The sequence below is a fragment of the Podarcis erhardii genome (genome assembly GCF_964252035.2).
Source record: "Podarcis erhardii genome assembly, chromosome: 5".
In the NCBI taxonomy this organism is placed as follows: Eukaryota; Metazoa; Chordata; class Lepidosauria; order Squamata; family Lacertidae; genus Podarcis; species Podarcis erhardii.
Window position 1 is genome coordinate 18,286,840 of NC_138509.1, and position 18,441 is coordinate 18,305,280.

The 18,441-nt window shown below is 43.3% G+C and overlaps 1 protein-coding gene across 2 annotated transcripts in view; it reads right to left on the reverse strand.

The window, feature by feature from the left end:
- Positions 1-5,268: 5,268 nt before the first annotated feature.
- Positions 5,269-18,441, reverse strand: part of POLR3A (RNA polymerase III subunit A) — a 51,883-nt gene continuing 38,710 nt past the window's right edge. For both annotated transcript variants that reach the window (XM_081864205.1, XM_081864204.1), the window contains 7 exons: positions 17,012-17,105; positions 16,807-16,899; positions 13,325-13,489; positions 10,015-10,179; positions 8,721-8,852; positions 7,726-7,858; positions 5,269-7,427 (listed from right to left, as the gene is read on the reverse strand). In XM_081864205.1, the coding sequence (XP_081720331.1) occupies positions 7,279-7,427; positions 7,726-7,858; positions 8,721-8,852; positions 10,015-10,179; positions 13,325-13,489; positions 16,807-16,899; positions 17,012-17,105 (931 nt within the window). In that variant the 3' untranslated portion in view covers positions 5,269-7,278. The remainder of the gene's footprint in view (positions 7,428-7,725; positions 7,859-8,720; positions 8,853-10,014; positions 10,180-13,324; positions 13,490-16,806; positions 16,900-17,011; positions 17,106-18,441) is intronic.

The following is an 18,441-nucleotide window of genomic DNA, read 5'->3' on the forward strand; positions in this document are numbered from 1 at the left end:
TGTATTTTTATGCTGTGAACCACCCTGAGATTTTCGGATGAAGGGTGGTATACAATTTTTAAAGAGACAGACAGATTTATGATGATTTACAGAATGAAATGGTATATATGGTGGAGATGGGAAAGCTTTTTGGGTGTTAATGTCAAATGCTCAGAAGACCATTCCAGAGTTGTTTTTCTTTTGTTTTGTTTTAAAAAGTTTTACTTGAACACTCAAAAAGCCCAATTAAATTGTGGGCGAACCAGATCGCGTCCACCCATCCCCTGATGTCAGGGAGGACACTAGGCTACAACCTGACGCCTAGCTTTGCATGTGGAGGAAATATTTTTGTACAAAGTAGTAAGTATTCAATCCTGTGACACCCCTCCTCCATGGTCTGAAGTGGTACAGTCCAACCCTAGACATAGGCTTGCCCCCTCAGTAAGAAAGGGGCCATGGCATGAGATTTAGAACACATTTACAGTTGCCATGGAAATATAGCCTGGTGGGCAAGTTCTCCATGCCTCACCTGCTATGAAGTATTGTGCAGAACCAGTCATCGTCCCATGGTGGGTCACCAATGGTCACCAAGAATATGGACCTTCTTCTTCGGCGATCACTCATAGCCGAGTAAGATTGTCTTCCATAAACACGGTTTTAACAGTGAGTCCGTAAGTGACTGTGGAGGCCAATTCTGGATCCACACGTCCTTCCACAGTGGGGACATTGGTATCTGGGCTGGAGTTGACCACGGTGTGGATTTGCCAAGCGTGCCTTCCTCTTAGCGCATTTCTCCCTTGCATCTTGAGTTCAAGTGTCTTCAAAGCCCATGACACCTTTGGTAAAGGCTGTTCTCCAGCTGGAGCACTCACAGGCCAGTGTTTCCCAGTTGTCAGTGTTTATACTACATTTTTTAAGATTTGCCTTGAGACAGTCTTTAAACCTCTTTTGTTGACCACCAGCATTACGCTTTCCATATTTAAGTTCGGAATAGAGTAATTGCTTTGGAAGACGATCATCAGGCATCCGCACAACATGACCAGTCCAACAAAGTTGATGTTGAAGAATCAGTGCTTCAACACTGGTGATCTTTGCTTCTTCCAGTACACTGATATTAGTTCGCCTGTCTTCCCAAGTGATGTGTAAAATTTCATTACACAGAGTAGTGGTGGTGGGGCGCTGTTGACAACTACTTTTTAATAGTGGCCAAAGAGATCCCATTTCAAGGAAATACATCTTCATCAAGGGAAAAAGTTCAGGAGATGCTTCCTGTTGCTTTCAAACTTCAGCTAAGCCATTGTCAAGGAAATAACTCCTGATCACGCCCCCCCCTCACCCCGACAAGAGAAAGTGCTTTGAAACACATTGGACACACTGAGCATTTATGAATAAATTACATAAGCTAATGCAGTAAGTGGAATTCCTTTGTAACCTATTATGTATATATATGATGAAGTAACATTTTTACTTAAAAATCCCACTCCCCCATATCTCTGCTGTTCGCATCCGTCTCGGGAGACAATGGAGACAATGGAACTTTACCTTCAGGGGTAAAGTTGGATAGTTATAGTGCTTCTATTTTTTAATGTATTATATATTTTTTCTATTTTATTTATGATTTTCAGTTTTATACATTTCAATAAATTTACAATCATTTTAACTTTTCAAAACTTGACTTCTTTCCCCCCTTTTCTGTGGTTCCTTAATTTTTAATATTTTCTGCATATCCAAATTAACTTAATTTGCTCATTTATTCATCTACTTTAAATATATACTCTTATAAAACTGCAGGTTATTACTATCATCCTGCCAATGTTCTTATCTGTTTACAGTTTGTAAATTTTCAGTAAAACGTTTCCATTCTTTTATAAAAAGTTTGTTATATTGATTTCTTATTTCTCCAGTAAGTTTCGCCATTTCTGCATATTCCATTAAGTTTTTGTATCCATTCTTCCTTTGCTGGGACTTCTTCTTCTTTCCATTTTTGGGCAAGTAACATTCTTGCTGCTGTAGTCGCATACATGAATAAATTTCTATAGTTTGGGTAGCTCTGTCCCTATAATTCCTAAAAGGCTCCTCACTGTATATGTTTGCCTCCAATCCATGAGGGGGAATTGATATCTTCAGAGAACTGTCCTTTTCTGCATCTATTGCTCTATAAAGACATTTTCTTAATTGCTATGTAAAATAAACAAGCACATATTCCACAAATTCAGGGCAACTGATATGCAAAGAGGTTTGGGGTTTGGGTGTGATGCATCTTTCCTCCAAAGGCTTTCATATCAGGAAACCCAGCATGATTAAATATGATAATCATCTATAAAGGCGAGAAAATAATTCAAAAATGTGCATCCATAAGATTACAAGAACTTTTGGCAGGCAACACATGGAATGCCTTTGGGTCCATATATTAATTTGAAGCAAGGCCCAGTCTTTAAACATCATGCTAATGCATTCATGATTATCTACAAGCAGTTGTGCCTGAAGTATAAATTATCGCTGCTCATCCAAAAGGAACACCTCTCCGAAGTTCTTTTTAAAACCTATCAATATGGCGCTTATTTATTACGCTGTCCTGTCCCAAAGGCTTGGAGCCAGTTCTATCATGTTCAAAACCACATTATATAAAGCAAATATATAACAAGAAACAAGACACCTGCAACATTTAGCTGAACAGCCCCCTCAATACAGTATCAGCTAAATGTGGTTCCTAAGCAGCTACTACTCTATTGTAGAGTCGTGCTCTGGCAATAAACCTCAGTGCTGGGATGGCAAATATTTATCTCTATTGACCCCCATCCCTCACCTGATACATACCCACGACCTCATCTGGGCCTTGCCCCCAACATCCAGGCCATGAATGACACAATATACCTACCCATCTTTTCAGAGGGTTGTAGTATGGCTGTATTTCTCACTTTACAGACTAAAGTCCTCTCCCTGAAAGGCTGTTCAACTGAAGTCTCTTTTAGATAGACATAAGGAAACATAAACAGGGGTTGCCCCTCAAGTTAGTACCTGGACAGCAGACATGCATAATACCTGTCTCTATCTAAATTACAATCATTCTGAGTTTGCATGCAATTAGATACATAAAGGTAAAGGGACCCCTCACCGCTAGGTCCAGTCGCGAACGACTCAGATTGCGGTGCTCATCTCGCTTTACTGGCCGAGGGAGCCAGCGTACAGCTTCCGGGTCATGTGGCCAGCATGACTAAGCCGCTTCTGGCGAAACCAGAGCAGCGCATGGAAACGCCCTTTACCTTCCCACCGCAGGGGTACCTATTTATCTACTTGCACTTTGACAGGCTTTCGAACTGCTAGGTTGGCAGGAGCAGGGACCGAGCAACGGGAGCTCACCCCGTGCGGGGATTCAAACTGCCAACCTTCTGATCGGCAGGCCCTAGGCACTCTGGTTTAGACCACAGTGCCACCCACGTCCCCTAATTAGATATATAAGCATATGAATTTTGATATTTTTACTTTGTCCCCCTTTTGGTGACAAAGTCCATCTTTTTTTTTGCTGATGCATAAACAGCCACCCTATAGTACTGTCAGCATAGCATCCTGGATACTATGGTAAGCATGGGGCGAACGTAGCAACACGCTATTGAGGCAAATGTGCGGGTCTCTTTCTATCTCGTCACCCCGAGTGTAAGCTCGCTTCCCAGCACAGTCGGTCGTTTACAGCCGGAAATCACTCAAGTCAATAGTCATAGCTGTGATGGCAATCAAATTCCAGCTTGCAATACACAAAAGGACTCCCGCCCTCCTTTAGTGGCGAAATTGCCCCGGAGGGAAAGAGTTCAGCATGAACCTGCATGGCTGAATTAAAGTCAGCCAGTGGCACAATGTGGTTAATGTAGCTCCGCTCTGGGGAAGTGTTGTCTCTACCAGTGACATCCAATGTGAGGCCAGAGGGCAGAAAAGTTCTCTGTAAAGAATAAGGATGGGGAGGGGAGGACACTAAATATAACAGGAAACTGTAGGGTATGAGATGGGAATGCAAAGATTTAGATAGAAGTATCGTGTCAAGGCTAGATTATACAAGCAGCAGTATGGGAGGGAAGACCAGAAAAGATCACTAGAGAATGATACTGTGGACCCAAAGCTTTTTGCCCCAGTGTTTCCAGAAAACAAGGAAATGTGCTGAAGTTGTAGACATTGCTGCCATAGAGCTTACACACACCAGAAATACCTTATTTAAGCCCAACAGACCAGTTAGTTAAGACAGCATCTTTGCAAAGCCTCTGTACGTTTACAAAGACAAAACAGCAAAATCCTTTTGCTGAATTACAGAACACCGAGTTAAATTGGTGTTTGAAATGTGTAGAAACCACTCCACCCCCAAAGGAGTTTGTCAGAGCTTTGGGTTTTCAAGAAATTAACATCCCTTTTGACCAACTTCTATAATCTGTTTTGTGTTTGACTTGCTTTTAGTTGTTTTTATTTTTTTAAAGTTTGCAGAAAACCTATTAACTTTACTTGAAGTTTCATTTGTGTTGTCATTTCCCAAGGGCCCAATTCCCATAACAAATCCTCTGTGCAGGAAGGATCTTCTGAAGACTGCATATGCTCTGTGTGCGTGACAGCAGCTTAAAATCTGGACCTGTCGAATTGATGTTCTCCACTCTTCCACCCCTTGTTTTAGCAGGTGGAGGGGTCTGGCTCGACAATCTCTTTTTAAACCCCAAAGCAGCTGACAGCAGCACTGAATGGAAATGTAGAGACAAGCTAGATGACGATTCATTTCCAATCAACGTATTAAATTTAATGACAATAATTATTGGCGCATACTATTATGAATTGGGAGCCACCATCTCTACAAACAATGATCATTCTCTGCACTATATTGTGTGTGTGTGTGCGCAAGCAGAGTATGGTCAGCTGATTCATGCAGGGCCGGAAGAAAAGATCCTTTGATTGGCTCATACATGATAGAAGCACATCACATGATGAATCGACACAAAATTGTGGGGAACAGCTCATGAGAAACATTGTAAATAAGGCAAATGGAGGTTGTGGCTGGGGGTGTCACATCTGTTACTGAGACAAGGAAGTCATTACTTAAAGTTGCCACAATCATATAACGTTCATGTGTGGATCAGCCCTTACATTACTGGAAAGGATTAATCTTTCTGCATGATCTAGCGAGTTACATAAATGCAACAAAATGGTCTCAGGGTACCCTAGGTATGCATGAATGTTCAAATAGTTATGCTTTATTAAGAATATTTACAGCAGTTTTAGGTAGAGAATTCCATCAGTAAATGACCCTGAATGCACACCTTGAAAAATTATCTTTATTCACATCTACAGTACAGTATAAGAAAGCAACATTTTCCCATGCTACATGAAACTGTTCACATTTTGGAAGGGAACTTTCTTTTGGAAGCTTCTGGATTCTGAGTACCAACTTGCCTTGTATAACATTATTCACAAAACTGGGGATAGTGATCTGACATTCAGACCCGCTACTGGCTCAAAGAAGAGTTTGCAAACTGCCATACAAAGCACAAACTGCAATCACACAGTGGTCTTTGTTGCCCCATAGCCTCCCAAATACAGAGTAGCTTGTAGTGAATTTAGGGGGGGGGGAATCATCTCGTTAGTACTCCAGCTTCATACCTTTTAGTCCATGGTGCTATTAACAGCTCAGCTCAGTTTTTATATGAGTTGCTACACTCAATTCCCTCTAGCGGTAGGAGAGATTTGGTAGTTCACGTTTAGATCTGGATCATCTTCTGGACTGCCTTCTACTCTAGTCTGGCTTTATCTGGAAGGCTCTGAAGTACTGTCTCCATCACAGTCTTCACCTTCAAAAAGGCATCCAGAAAATAAGCAAATGAGTGGTCATGAATGCTATTCTGGCTGCATTACCAATTTTGTTTATTTTATTTTATTATCACTATTTTTTCGTATTATCTTTCTTTGTATTCAGAATTTGTTTCTTTATGCCTAGCAAAAAAAGAATCATGCAATTTGCTGTACATTATCATTTTTCTTTAACAAAAAAGCAAACAAACCAGAAGATGACCTTAATTCCTATGTTGGGGGTAATACTAACAAGCACATACAAATATAATTGTGAATCAGTTAAACATTTGCTCTGATAAACAATGTACGGTAGTTTAGGACCAACGTGAAACGCATGAATCAATATGAACCAAAAAGGGATAATTTAAACAATAAGGGGGGGGGGGAGAGGGGCATTGCCTTCATTTCCTCATCTAGTTTTCCCCATCATGTTACTTGCTATAAAAGTATTGAAGGGTTCCAAGTACCTTCATTTACTTAAAAACTTTACTCACAAACTCTTCAACATTCAGCAATATGAAAAGTGTCAGATATTACAAAAGTGAGTTTTGCAGCTTTCTTACCTACAGAATGCAATTGCTTTGGGGAGTAAACCCAAGAAATGTCTACTAGAATGAAAGGGGGTGTGTGTGTCCATCAGCCCTCACTTGCACAATTCCCAGTCATTCCCATTAGCTCATCATTAGCATAACACTACTGTGTATTAATTAGGCTGGAGAAATAGTCAGTGTATCAGTGCCTGAACTTTAGCAGGTAAGATCATTCTCTGAATCTCCTAATAAATAAAATCAGTGTGGGCCATGATCCCAATGCTAACCCCCCAATAGCTCCTCCCCATTCAATTCACTACCATTTAGAGCCAATTTTGATTCCCACCCCTCTGTCTTCCTCTCTCTTTCTGTAGTTACTCTGTGGTGGAATCTACATGGAATGGAGTTGTGTGAAATGGCCCCAAAATATAAATAATTTCTCGGGCCACTACCCCCCCTTTTTTTCTAAGAAGTCGCCACACAAAGTGTACTTGGGAAGCAAACTTTAACAGAAAAGGGTATGCACTACATATGACAGCAAACACAACCTATTTGACATCAACCCAACTGGAAATTACTTTGGACACTCTGACAGATGTTTATCACAGCTGGTAGAAGCAGCAGAAATCTTTCCTATTACTATAGCTAATGCTTCTGACAGAAATCCAGGCAAAAACGTTAAGCGTCTTCCCTTTCATAGGGATTTGGTGTCCCACAATCCATGTTACAGGTTTTTGATGTAGCCAGGAAAATTATTGCTTTTAAAAACCAAATGCCGTCAGCTGAAGTTCACTGCGGATTAAGTACACAAAAGATAAAGGCCTGCAGCAGTGGTGGATCAGTTGCGCACATCATGATCTCTCACTTATCCAGCCTCCAAACCCTACTTAGAGAGGCATGCAGCTCCAGTTTAAAATATGCCATCTGCTTGCTGTTTGGTGCTCTCCAGCTGCTACGTAGTAAGGGAAATATGGAAATCGGGGTTGTCGAAAATTAAAGGCCTTCTTGGGGGGTCTGCTTCCTTGTCAGCTTTATGCAGCAGCTTGAAAAGTCCAGTTCCAATGTTCATTGGGATACCCATAATGATGCACTCAGAAACGCCTAGAGAAGATCAAGAAAAAACGATTAAAGCCTCATATTTCCCATGCAATGTGCATCATGGACTTAAAGAAGCAAAGGTTGTTTAAGAGATTAGCTACAGTAATATTACATATTACAATCGTGAAGACTGATCTAAAGCAATTATTACCTGCAAACCAACTTCACTACGTCAAGGCCATGGTGAAAAAAGGAGTAGGACGAGAGATCATTCCGTACTATGGGGCAACAGCAAAAAAGGCCATGCTCCACATTTAGAGAGCTGTGCTTAGTGGCAAGATTCATCACCCAAGACACTTACCACACACTGAATCCTTCTGCCCAAAATATGCAGCGTCGAAGAGGTGATCTGCCGTCTTCTCAAACGAAGCAAGCATCAATACACTCTCCTTCATTTTTGCCAGGCCAAACCGAGTAATCCCCAGAACCTCACCCTAGTCCAAGAAAAGGAAGACAGCAGAACCTCATAAGCTAATTCATGCTCAACGAAGGCTTTGACTCTGTACAAGGAAGGCAATTCCATATGGTGGATGAAGTTGCATTTCTTGTCCTGGGCAAGTGTACACTGATAGCTATATGGATGCATAATAATTTGTCCAGCACGGTTGTTAATAAAGGAGATTTGGAACAATTGTCTTGCCCGCTTCCTCTCAAATACAACATATACATATATAACATATTTTTACATATACAACAGCCTAAGACCTGCTATGATTAGTTTCTTATTGTTCTATTATATTAGGCCACTGATTCTTCAGTGCCAACTTCCCTTTCCCAGGCTGGTGGCCAATCAGGTGTGGGGAAGTGTCAATGTCTCTTGCAATTGCTGGCAGCAGAGGCTGATCTCTCCCAGTCAACAAAGCAAGTGGAAAGAGTATTGCAGAGTGGCAGCTGACAGACCAGCCTGCTCACTCTGCCCACACTGCTCACTCTTGTGGCGATGGGCAGAGAGGAAGGAAACTGGGTACGCCAGTGGGGGGAGGGGGAAAAATATGTGTGGACATTCCTGGAAGGCCACATCTGAATGATTCACATATTCCTGATTACTTGGACCAAAAGAAAAACAGCCACCCTAAACCTTAATTTGGGCTTAGAAGATATACTGTACAGTACAGTAAACGGACGCCCAACATGAGGCTCTTTGCTACGCAGGTGCCTAAGAAGGGATAAACCATGTGGATATCGCAGCAAGCAACACTCGTATAGGTGTTTCCCTGGTATTTTCTTCATTTACATTTATTTGAGGGAAGGAGGGCCAAGTTTGGTGGCAAAACAATGAAAAGGAATAAAACAAACCTTGTATGTCATCAGGTCAGACAGCAGCATCACATGCCTCCGGTCAATGCTCATACCATGGTTTACCATAGTGTACTGAATCTCATTGATGATGGTGGTCCGGGCGGCCTCAATGCCCAAGGTTTTCTCGACCTAGTGGATTCAATTAGTGGTTTAGGGAAGTGGCAAAACATTGATTCTGCTGGCACATAAGCACTGTGATTTTCCAAAGCAACTCCTTCCCCCAAACTACAATCATTCCCACATATTTTGGCTTAAAAATTGCCCTGGCTTGCACCCGAGCTTGCCCCTGCCTCCTTACAGGCAGTAGCTTCCAGTGGTAGCATTTTTCTTCATTATCATACTTAGGATGCCAATAGAATGCTGGTTTTGACCTATAAAGCCTTAAATGGCTGCGGACTGCAATACCTCAAGGACTGCCTCTTTCCATATGAACCTACCTGGACCCTGAGATCATCTTCTGAGGCCCTTCTTCACGCGCCTCCTCCTTGAGAGGTCTGGAGGGTGGCAACACAAGAAGGGGCCTTCTCTGTAGTGGCTCCCTGTCTGTGGGATGCTCTCCCCAGGGAAGTTCGCTTTGCGCCTTCATTACAGTGCCAGGCAAAAATGTTCCTTTTTAACCAGGCCTTTGGTTGATCTGATTGACAGCCTATGCCCTTTTAAAATGTGGTTTTTTTTGGGGGGGGGAGCGATTGGGTTGTTGCTTTTATTTTTATTATGTATTTTGTGGTTTTATATCTGTGAACGACCCTGGGTATAGGAAGTATATAAATTCAATAAATAATAATAATAACGCTTTCTGAGTGTTCGGAGTGTTTCACTATATTACCTTGCTGCAATCTGTATTAACTCCATATTGTAGATTGGGGGTGGGGGGAAAGAAGTTAGTCTTGAGAGAACATGGCTTGCCTTTAGACCACCTAGGACAGGGGTCAGCAAACTTTTTCAGCAGGGGGCTAGTCCACTGTCCCTCAGACCTTGTGGGGGGGGGGAGAATAATTTGGGGGGGGGGAATGAACGAATTCCTATGCCCCACAAATAACCCAGAGATGCATTTTAAATAAAATGACACATTCTACTCATGTAAAAACATGCTGATTCCCGGACTGTCCGCAGGCTGGATTTAGAAGGTGATTGGGCCGGATCCAGACCCCAGGCCTTAGTTTGCCTCCCCATGACCTAGGAAATTCATGGAAAAGGTGACATTTGAACCAAGAACTTCCACAGGCTCCATCACTCAACCACTATGCCACACACCACCAGCTCATATCGCCAATAACCTCTTGATGGCTACCTCGTAAGTGTTGTTCGAAGTAGTCCTTGTTCCTTTGACTCCATGCGTGGCCATGACAGCTCGCAGGTTGTCACCTTCCACCAGCAGCTTGTACTTCTCCTTCCCACTCTGCTCATCGATATGAATGACAGCGCGAGACACTTCCGGGATACCCTGCACAACCACCTTTATGTAGGAAAGGAAATCAAAAACAGTGTATAGAAGACAGATACCCTGATAAATGCTTCTTGCTCTAGACCAGATATCGCAATCAAAACCCCACTCTTTGCCCTCCTTGCTCTTTCCTACAGTGACTGTTTAATATTGCCTAAACTGGAAGTGACACACCTGTAGCCCTCCAGATGCAGGTGACTCCCAGATCCCATTCGTCCCAAGCCTGCATAGCCTAATGGTCAGAGATAATGGGAACTGAAATCAAGCAACATTGGGATGACTACAGGTTAGTTTCCACCCCTGGCTCTTCATATTTGCTTGGGAGTTCCACGGATGTGTGTTGTGACTGCGAAGGAAAGCAGTCAGAACACTCGAAGGCAAGGAGTCCACATAACTAGGGCTCACAATCTGCAACATAAAAACAGAATTCCTACAAAGGATGGACTTCAGGGACTTCTGTACTTTGAGCCTTTTCACTTGGCGTGTGCATTTTTGCAACCCAAAGAATACGCATCCGGCACAGATCAGTCTACTTCAATTAGGCACTCAACTGTTTTTGTTATGTAGTTATTTGATTTCTTTATTAGAAAGGAAAGGAACTGGCTTTGGTAGGGAACTGGCTGTTTTTGAAAGGCCAAGCTATTTTCAATGCAATTGCAACCAAACAGAATCAGTTTCTTCAAACACCTCCTCCCACTGGTTTCTTCCTCTTCCCCTGGTTCCTGCATGCCACTCTCTGCTCTTCATTATTTCCTTGGCTCCTCTGCATCCTCTTCAAGGGTCCCCTTCTCCTGTCCACCCTCTTTCTCTCCTTACCCCATTCCTCCAGCTCCTGTCTCTTCAGCCTGTCAGGCTCCCTTTCCTTCAGCAAACCCCAGCCCTCAGCTCTCTTTCCCTAAGCTTCCATCTATTGCTCAGCTTCTTTGTGACATCATTCTTCTTTGTGACACCATTACTACTCAGCCAATGGGCACCAAAGGCTTCACTGCTTTGACAAAATAGTGAGTGTGCTCACTGTAATTAAGAGAAGCCACCACTTATCACTCCTTCAAGCAAATTTGTGAAGTTATCCTTAAGAGGAACTTCCCAAAGAGCTTCAGTAAAACTAACTCAGTACCCTGAAGGTTTAGCACCTAATTTATTACACTGAAAGGGAGAAACGAGCTAAGAGGAAGGCACGTTTGGCAAATCCTCACCGTGATCAACTCCCGCCCAGAAACCTATGTCCCCACTATGAAAGGCTGTGTGGATCCAGAACTGACCTCCACAGTAACTTACGGGCTCACTGTTAATACCGTGTTCATGGAAGACAACCTTACTCGCCCATGAGTGATCGCCAAAGAATTACCCTGTGATCTCCAGTATTATTTTTTGAATGACTGAAGGCATTTTATTGTACTTTACAGTGTGTGTGTGTGTGTGTGTGTGTGTGTGTGTATATATATATATATATATATATATATATATATATATATGCTTTCGTAGATTTTCACGGGTACAGGAATGCAGGTTTTGGTGTCCTCGGGTGTCTTCCCGTGTAAAAGTTGGGGTGTCTAGGCGACGTTTCGACGAGGTCTCACTCGTCATCTTCAGGCTGGTGCTTTCGGCTTCTTGTTACTGGAACAGAGCAGGATCTCAGTGTTTGAGTTCCTATAAATACTGTAGAGGGGGTGTGGTGTATAGCCTCCAATGTTCTGGGCAGAGAGGAAGTTCCCAGGCTAGTGTGCCTTTTCTTCTTTTGTTCCTTAATTACTTGAGAGATATCTTGAGTGATTTCTTGAGTGATATCCTGAGTACCACTTAGGTGGGTCATTAGGTGTGGATTTGTTGTTAAAGTCTTTGTGTCTTGACCTCTTGAACTTTGTGAAGAGTTTTCCTGAGAAGATGGCTGTACTATACTTAGTTGTGCTCTGGAAGAAAAAAACTTCCTCTCTTTTCCAACACATGAAAGAAACAGGACACGAAATTAATTTTGCAGATTCCAAATTGCTCTTTAACACGGAACATCACCACAAGAGAATAATCATGGAAGCCATCGAGATAGAGAAACACCCTCACAACATGAACAAGCGTGACGACACATCCCGCTTGCCAGACATCTGGAAATTAGCCCTCCCCACAAAAACTGACACCAGATCCAGAGGCACACAGAACGCCAACACCAATCAACCACACCAGACCCAAACCCAGACCCTCTCCACAGATGAATTACAGACACCATCCAGTAGCCAATCCATGGTGGCACCTCCGGATGCTGCACCCCCCTGCAATCCCTACACAGATCTGGCTGACACAAGCCACAAAACCACAGCTCGCCCCTATACACGAAGCCAAGCCAGAGCACAACTAAGTATAGTACAGCCATCTTCTCAGGAAAACTCTTCACAAAGTTCAAGAGGTCAAGACACAAAGACTTTAACAACAAATCCACACCTAATGACCCACCTAAGTGGTACTCAGGATATCACTCAAGAAATCACTCAAGATATCTCTCAAGTAATTAAGGAACAAAAGAAGAAAAGGCACACTAGCCTGGGAACTTCCTCTCTGCCCAGAACATTGGAGGCTATACACCACACCCCCTCTACAGTATTTATAGGAACTCAAACACTGAGATCCTGCTCTGTTCCAGTAACAAGAAGCCGAAAGCACCAGCCTGAAGATGACGAGTGAGACCTCGTCGAAACGTCGCCTAGACACCCCAACTTTTACACGGGAAGACACCCGAGGACACCAAAACCTGCATATATATATATATATATACATATATAATATTATAATGCAGGTCATGGCTTAGGGAGCCTTTGGGCTGAAAAATGGTATGTAATAAAATCTGATCTCTCTACATATACATACAAACACACGCAAAATATAGATCATGATATAAAATAGGCTCATCCAACAGCAAGAGGGCGATACCCAGATCAGCTTCTGTTAAATATGCACAACTTTATAACGGTACAAGATGCCCAATATGTTTTCAAATTACAAAAGCTTCTTCAGGGGAAAAACGGAAGAACTAAGAAATGAAACGGGGGTATTCTTAGCAGAGGTTTTCAAGAATTCTCACACTAATGCAGTGAATTCTTTGAATGCTGTGATCTGAGCACATACATTTGTTGTCGAGCATCACACACGGAAGGTGGAAAGTCCTTACTTTTGGTAGCTCTTCTTTCAGAGACTGCAAGACATAGTACATTGAACTCTTGCTGTTCTCTCGGGGAGTAACGCAGACGACGGCCTCACCGTGAACAGCTACATCCCCAGGCTTCACTCTCAGCTTCGAGACACAAATAGAATACCGCACAGTCTCCGCATTAACCTGTGTCACAAATGTCACTTTGTTATTTGCATAATTATTTCGACACTGGGCGCAATTCCGCGGGCATGCAATTTGTTACACAGTGTCCAAAACACTAGTCTGGCAAAAGCTCTGCAAGCGATTATTTGACGGCCTTCGCAAGATGCTATTCTATTCGGCCAGGCGATGTTCACTACTGCCCAGGAGCCCCAAAAATATTCAGTTCTGATATATGTGAATGTCCATTTCAGCCTCGTGCTACTGAAGCCTGAGGGAGGCTTTGGGCGGCACAACTGAGCCATACACCCTCTTCTTACATTTTCAATGTAATGTTGGAAGTAATGACTCCCAGGTACGGGCCCCCCCCATGCTCCTCAAGTTGGGTGAATGAATTACAGTCATTCTACATATTGCACAGACTGCAACTGGTTGTGCTGAGTGCCATTTCAATTGACCTCGTACAGATAAAAAGGATGTACTGAACTAAGAGAGGATTGCTCTAAACCTTTCTTCCTTATATGCTAATGTATTGTAAGAGAGGTCCTTTGACTACTCGCTCACATGAAAGTGGTACCTACAGCTGAAGAAGTAGAGGCTGTTTTACCATTGCAGGACTTTCCCAACTCATTCTGTGCCATGTGTAGCTTCAGCCTCAAACAGGGAAATTAACAGGAGGTCAGAACTCTCTAATTTCATCTGGCTAACACTGGTGATTGATTTGATTGATTGTATTTCTAGGCCACATTTCATTCAAATGAATCTCAAAGCGGCTAACAAGCAATAAATAACCATAACACAATAAAACATAATAGCACATTGTGAATACAGCATACATCATATAAAATAATTAACAAATTATCAATAAAACAGTTGCAATCTATAAAAAACTAAACAAAACAGCAACTAAAAAAATAAGCTAAACCTCACAATTATGGCAAGTCATATGATTAACAAATCAACACAGCATTTAGAATCTATAAAACAATATTAAAAACATTAACAAAATAGCAATTAAAATATAAGCTAAGCACTAAGTTCACTCACACAATCTCTGCACCCCCATGACTCATAACCTTTCACTCTGTTCAGTTCATTAAAATGCACACATGCAGATCATGCCTATTGTTAAGCCAGCTCAGTCAGATGCTGTGCTGGCTGGGGTCCTCGAGTAGCGGGCCATGGTGGAGATGGTGGGGCTCTCAGGCCTACCACCAGTGGTAAGGTGGAGGTTGTCTCCGGGTAGCCTGCCTAGGCACTGTTGAGGAGGAACTTGCCCACATTGCTTTCAATGATCAGGAGGTCCATTCCCACTTGAGGAAGTCCAAGACAAGCCTGTCCCTCTGAAGCAGTGAGTGGCAACTGCATTTGGCACGGTAGATGCAAATAGAGGAGGTAAAGGTAAAGGGACCCCTGACCATTAGGTCCAGTCGTGGCCGACTCTGGGGTTGCGGCGCTCATCTCGCTTTATTGGCCGAGGTTGCTGGCGTACAGCTTCCGGGTCATGTGGCCAGCATGACTAAGCCACTTCTGGCAAACCAGATCAGTGCACGCAAACACCGTTTACCTTCCTGCCGGAGTGGTACCTATTTATCTACTTGCACTTTGACGTGCTTTTGAACTGCTAGGTTGGCAGGAGCAGGGACTGAGCAACGGGAGCTCACCCCGTCGCGGGGATTCGAACCGCCAAGCTTCTGATCGGCAAATCTTAGGCTCTGTGGTTTAACCCACAGTGCCACCTGCGTCCCTCCCTGCTCTGCCATGGAACTCACTGGACCATCTCTGGCTAGCCACTGCCTCGTAACCTAACCACCATGAATTGCAGCTACTCACTGCCCGTTGCCATGTTTGGACCAACAAGAGAAGCGTAGTGGCAAGAGCAACCCAACGCTGTTGAAGAGAGATTACTTAGGGCCATATGGGCTCAGGGATTACAGAGGTGGATGAACTGCGGGGCCCTCAAGAGAGCAGAAACTGATGCATTATTTGGATCTGAGACAATATTAGTGTTACATGCCCTAAAGAGATCAGTGCAAATCACTCCAGGAATTGCCTGCTCAGAATTTCATCAGAAATTTATTGTCTGCGCAGCAGCTGCAAGCCACGTTTGACGAGCCAGCTTACATGGTCAGAGTAATTACATGGTGCAGATTATTGTTAAGATGCACCACTTTGGACCACAGGTGTAAATGACATTTGGATGCTTCTGCATATGAGAAACAACAACCAGGCATTCTGGGGTTACAAATCCTGGTGCAGCTAGGGATGGAGGAAAATTTCATTTAGTCTGGATTTTCAAACAAGCTGACCTAATTCACACCTCCAGACTAACACGCAAATCGGAGTGCAATTATCCTTTGGATTTTGCATTTTTCCAAATTTTGCAACGCAGTTCTCATCTCAAAAGAAAAGGCATACCAACATACAGATTTCTATTTTTTTATCCTGAAATGTGCATGTTGATATAAACCACATATATACATATTCTGCATAGATATCCAAATATGAATTTAGATACTACAGTCGTACCTTGGAAGCTGAACAGAATCCATTCTGGAAGTCCGTTTGACTTCTAAAACATTTGGAAACCAAAGCGCGGCTTCTGATTGGTTGCAGGAAGCTCCTGCAGCCAATCAGAAGCCACGAAAGCCACGTCGGACGTTCAGCTTCCAAAAATAGTTCACGAACCGGAACAGTCACTTGCGGGTTTGCAGCATTCAGGAGCCAAAACTTTCGACTTGCAAGGCATTTGGGATCCAAGGTATGACTGTACTGTTCATGGGCTTTTTAAAAAAAATAAATAAATGCGGATTAACATGGAAAGGAATCAGAAGAGAGTTAGGGTTTTGTAGCTCTGTGGGAGAGCATCTGTTTTGCCAAAGGCTCCAGGTTCAATCCAAAGCATCTCCAAATAGGGCTTTGATGTATCCAGTCTGAAACTATGAGGAGCTGCTGCCAATCGATGTAGACCTTACTGAGTTACATGGACCAATGGTCAAAGTCTCTATAAGGTAGCTATGTTCCTATGAATAAATGTGTGTGAAACTGACACAGGCTGTAAATAGAAAGACAGCTAGACTGATCCATCTGCTCCCTGCTCACTTCAAATCTGGTTGGGGGAAACTAGCAGAGAACATTAATTCTCTTTGAAAATGTGCATAGATGCATGCTGCAGAAGCAATTAACATATTGAAGGTACCACAGAGCAATAACTAGAATAAATTAAAGCACTACAGAAAAAGCCACGCTAATTTTCACTGCGGTATCTGCCCTGCCTGAAGGCACCCCTGTGGCAAATCAGTTTCTTGAACACAGTATCCGTGGGAGGGGGACACACTCACTTCCAGCCTCAGCAGCCTAATACGCTCTAACGAAAGCTTGACGAGAATGAAACAGTCGTCAGGAAGGAAAACCTCTTCAATGTACTCCGAAATCTGAAAGTCAAAAAGAGAGATTCAACCATGCTCATTGTTTAATAAGCACCACAGCAGTGCAGAACCATAATGGGAAATATTGTATATTAAGCAACAATAAGGCACCGTCTACCTCTCCCAGTAGTGTCTTCTCTATTCTTCCTTTAACCAAACGGGCAAAGTCTGGATCATCGTCCGTGTCAAGGTGGGCTGTGATAATTGGCGTACTATAGATAAGTAGCAAAAGCATATCGTTGTGAAAAGCTTACTGGTTTATTTCCTTTCCATACCATGAACATTACTAATAATTCTATTTTATATATCGAGAACTAAACATTGTCCAAAACAACTTATGATGCCTGTATGTTTAAAATCTTAAAAAAATCCATAAACCACATCTCTGCAGTTATCTGCTGTGGTATTAACTCACTCTGCTGAAATTTGTTGCTTTTCGGTAAGAAGAATCCCAAACCAATTATTTCAAGGATAGTGAATCTTGCTCATAGCTTGGAAGACGTAGCACAACACTTTTGTGTGAATGGAGGTTCCTCTTATGAGCCCTGACCTTGTTCACACAGTATCTTGACTTCGTTAATCAAGTCTACTAATTATAGTGCAATCAGCTACTAAATTGACCCCCTTTTATCTTGCTGCCTTAGGTTGAGGTAGCAAATGGCAAGTACCGTATTTTTCGCCCCATAGGACGCACCGGCCCATAAGGCGCACCTAGTTTTTTGGGGGGTAAATAAAGGGGGGGAAATTATTTCCCTCCCAGGCGTGGGGCTGGGGCGGGGAAAGCCCGAGTTTCCCCGGATCCCAGCCCCCAGAACAGGCAGCTCTCCGCAAGCCGTGGGAGCCCAGCACCGGGCTCCCACGGCTTGCGGAGAGCTGCGCAAAGCCTGGAGAGTCCGAGAGCGATGGCGAAGTTGCGTGCAGCTTCGCCATCGCTGTCGGAGCTTGCGGGGCTGGGGGCGGGGGAAGCCCAAGGTTCCCCCGACCCCAGCCCCCAGAACAGGTCCCAGAGAGATGGCGAGGTTGTGCGCAACCTCGCCATCACTCCTGGAGCTTGCTGGGCTGGGGGGATAGCTTCCTGAAGCCTGGAGAGCGAGAGGGGTTGGTGTGTACCAACCCCTCTCGCTCTCCAGGCTTCAGCGAAAGCCTGCATTCGCCCCATAGGACGCACACACATTTCCCCTTCATTTTTGGAGGGGAAAAAGTGCGTCCTATAGGGCAAAAAATACGGTACACTGTAACTTTTTAGGTTCAGTTATTTTTGTGCTTTGATCAACAGGTAGGCCTAACAAATAACTCTCTACCTTTAAAAAAAAAAAGGTCTCATTTTGATGGATCAATAGAGCAACAAATACATTGAACCCCTATAAATGAGAGCATTTAGCAGCCATCCAAGATAAGGGATATCATCCTGCAGCTTATTCTCTCCCCCCCCCCCCACAGTAGGCAACTTGCAAGCAGAAGTTGAGTTACTAAACTTGTTTCCTTTTCAGAAGACATTACAACAAATGTTTGTGTCATAGGCAAGAATTACTGGATAGATCAAATGTT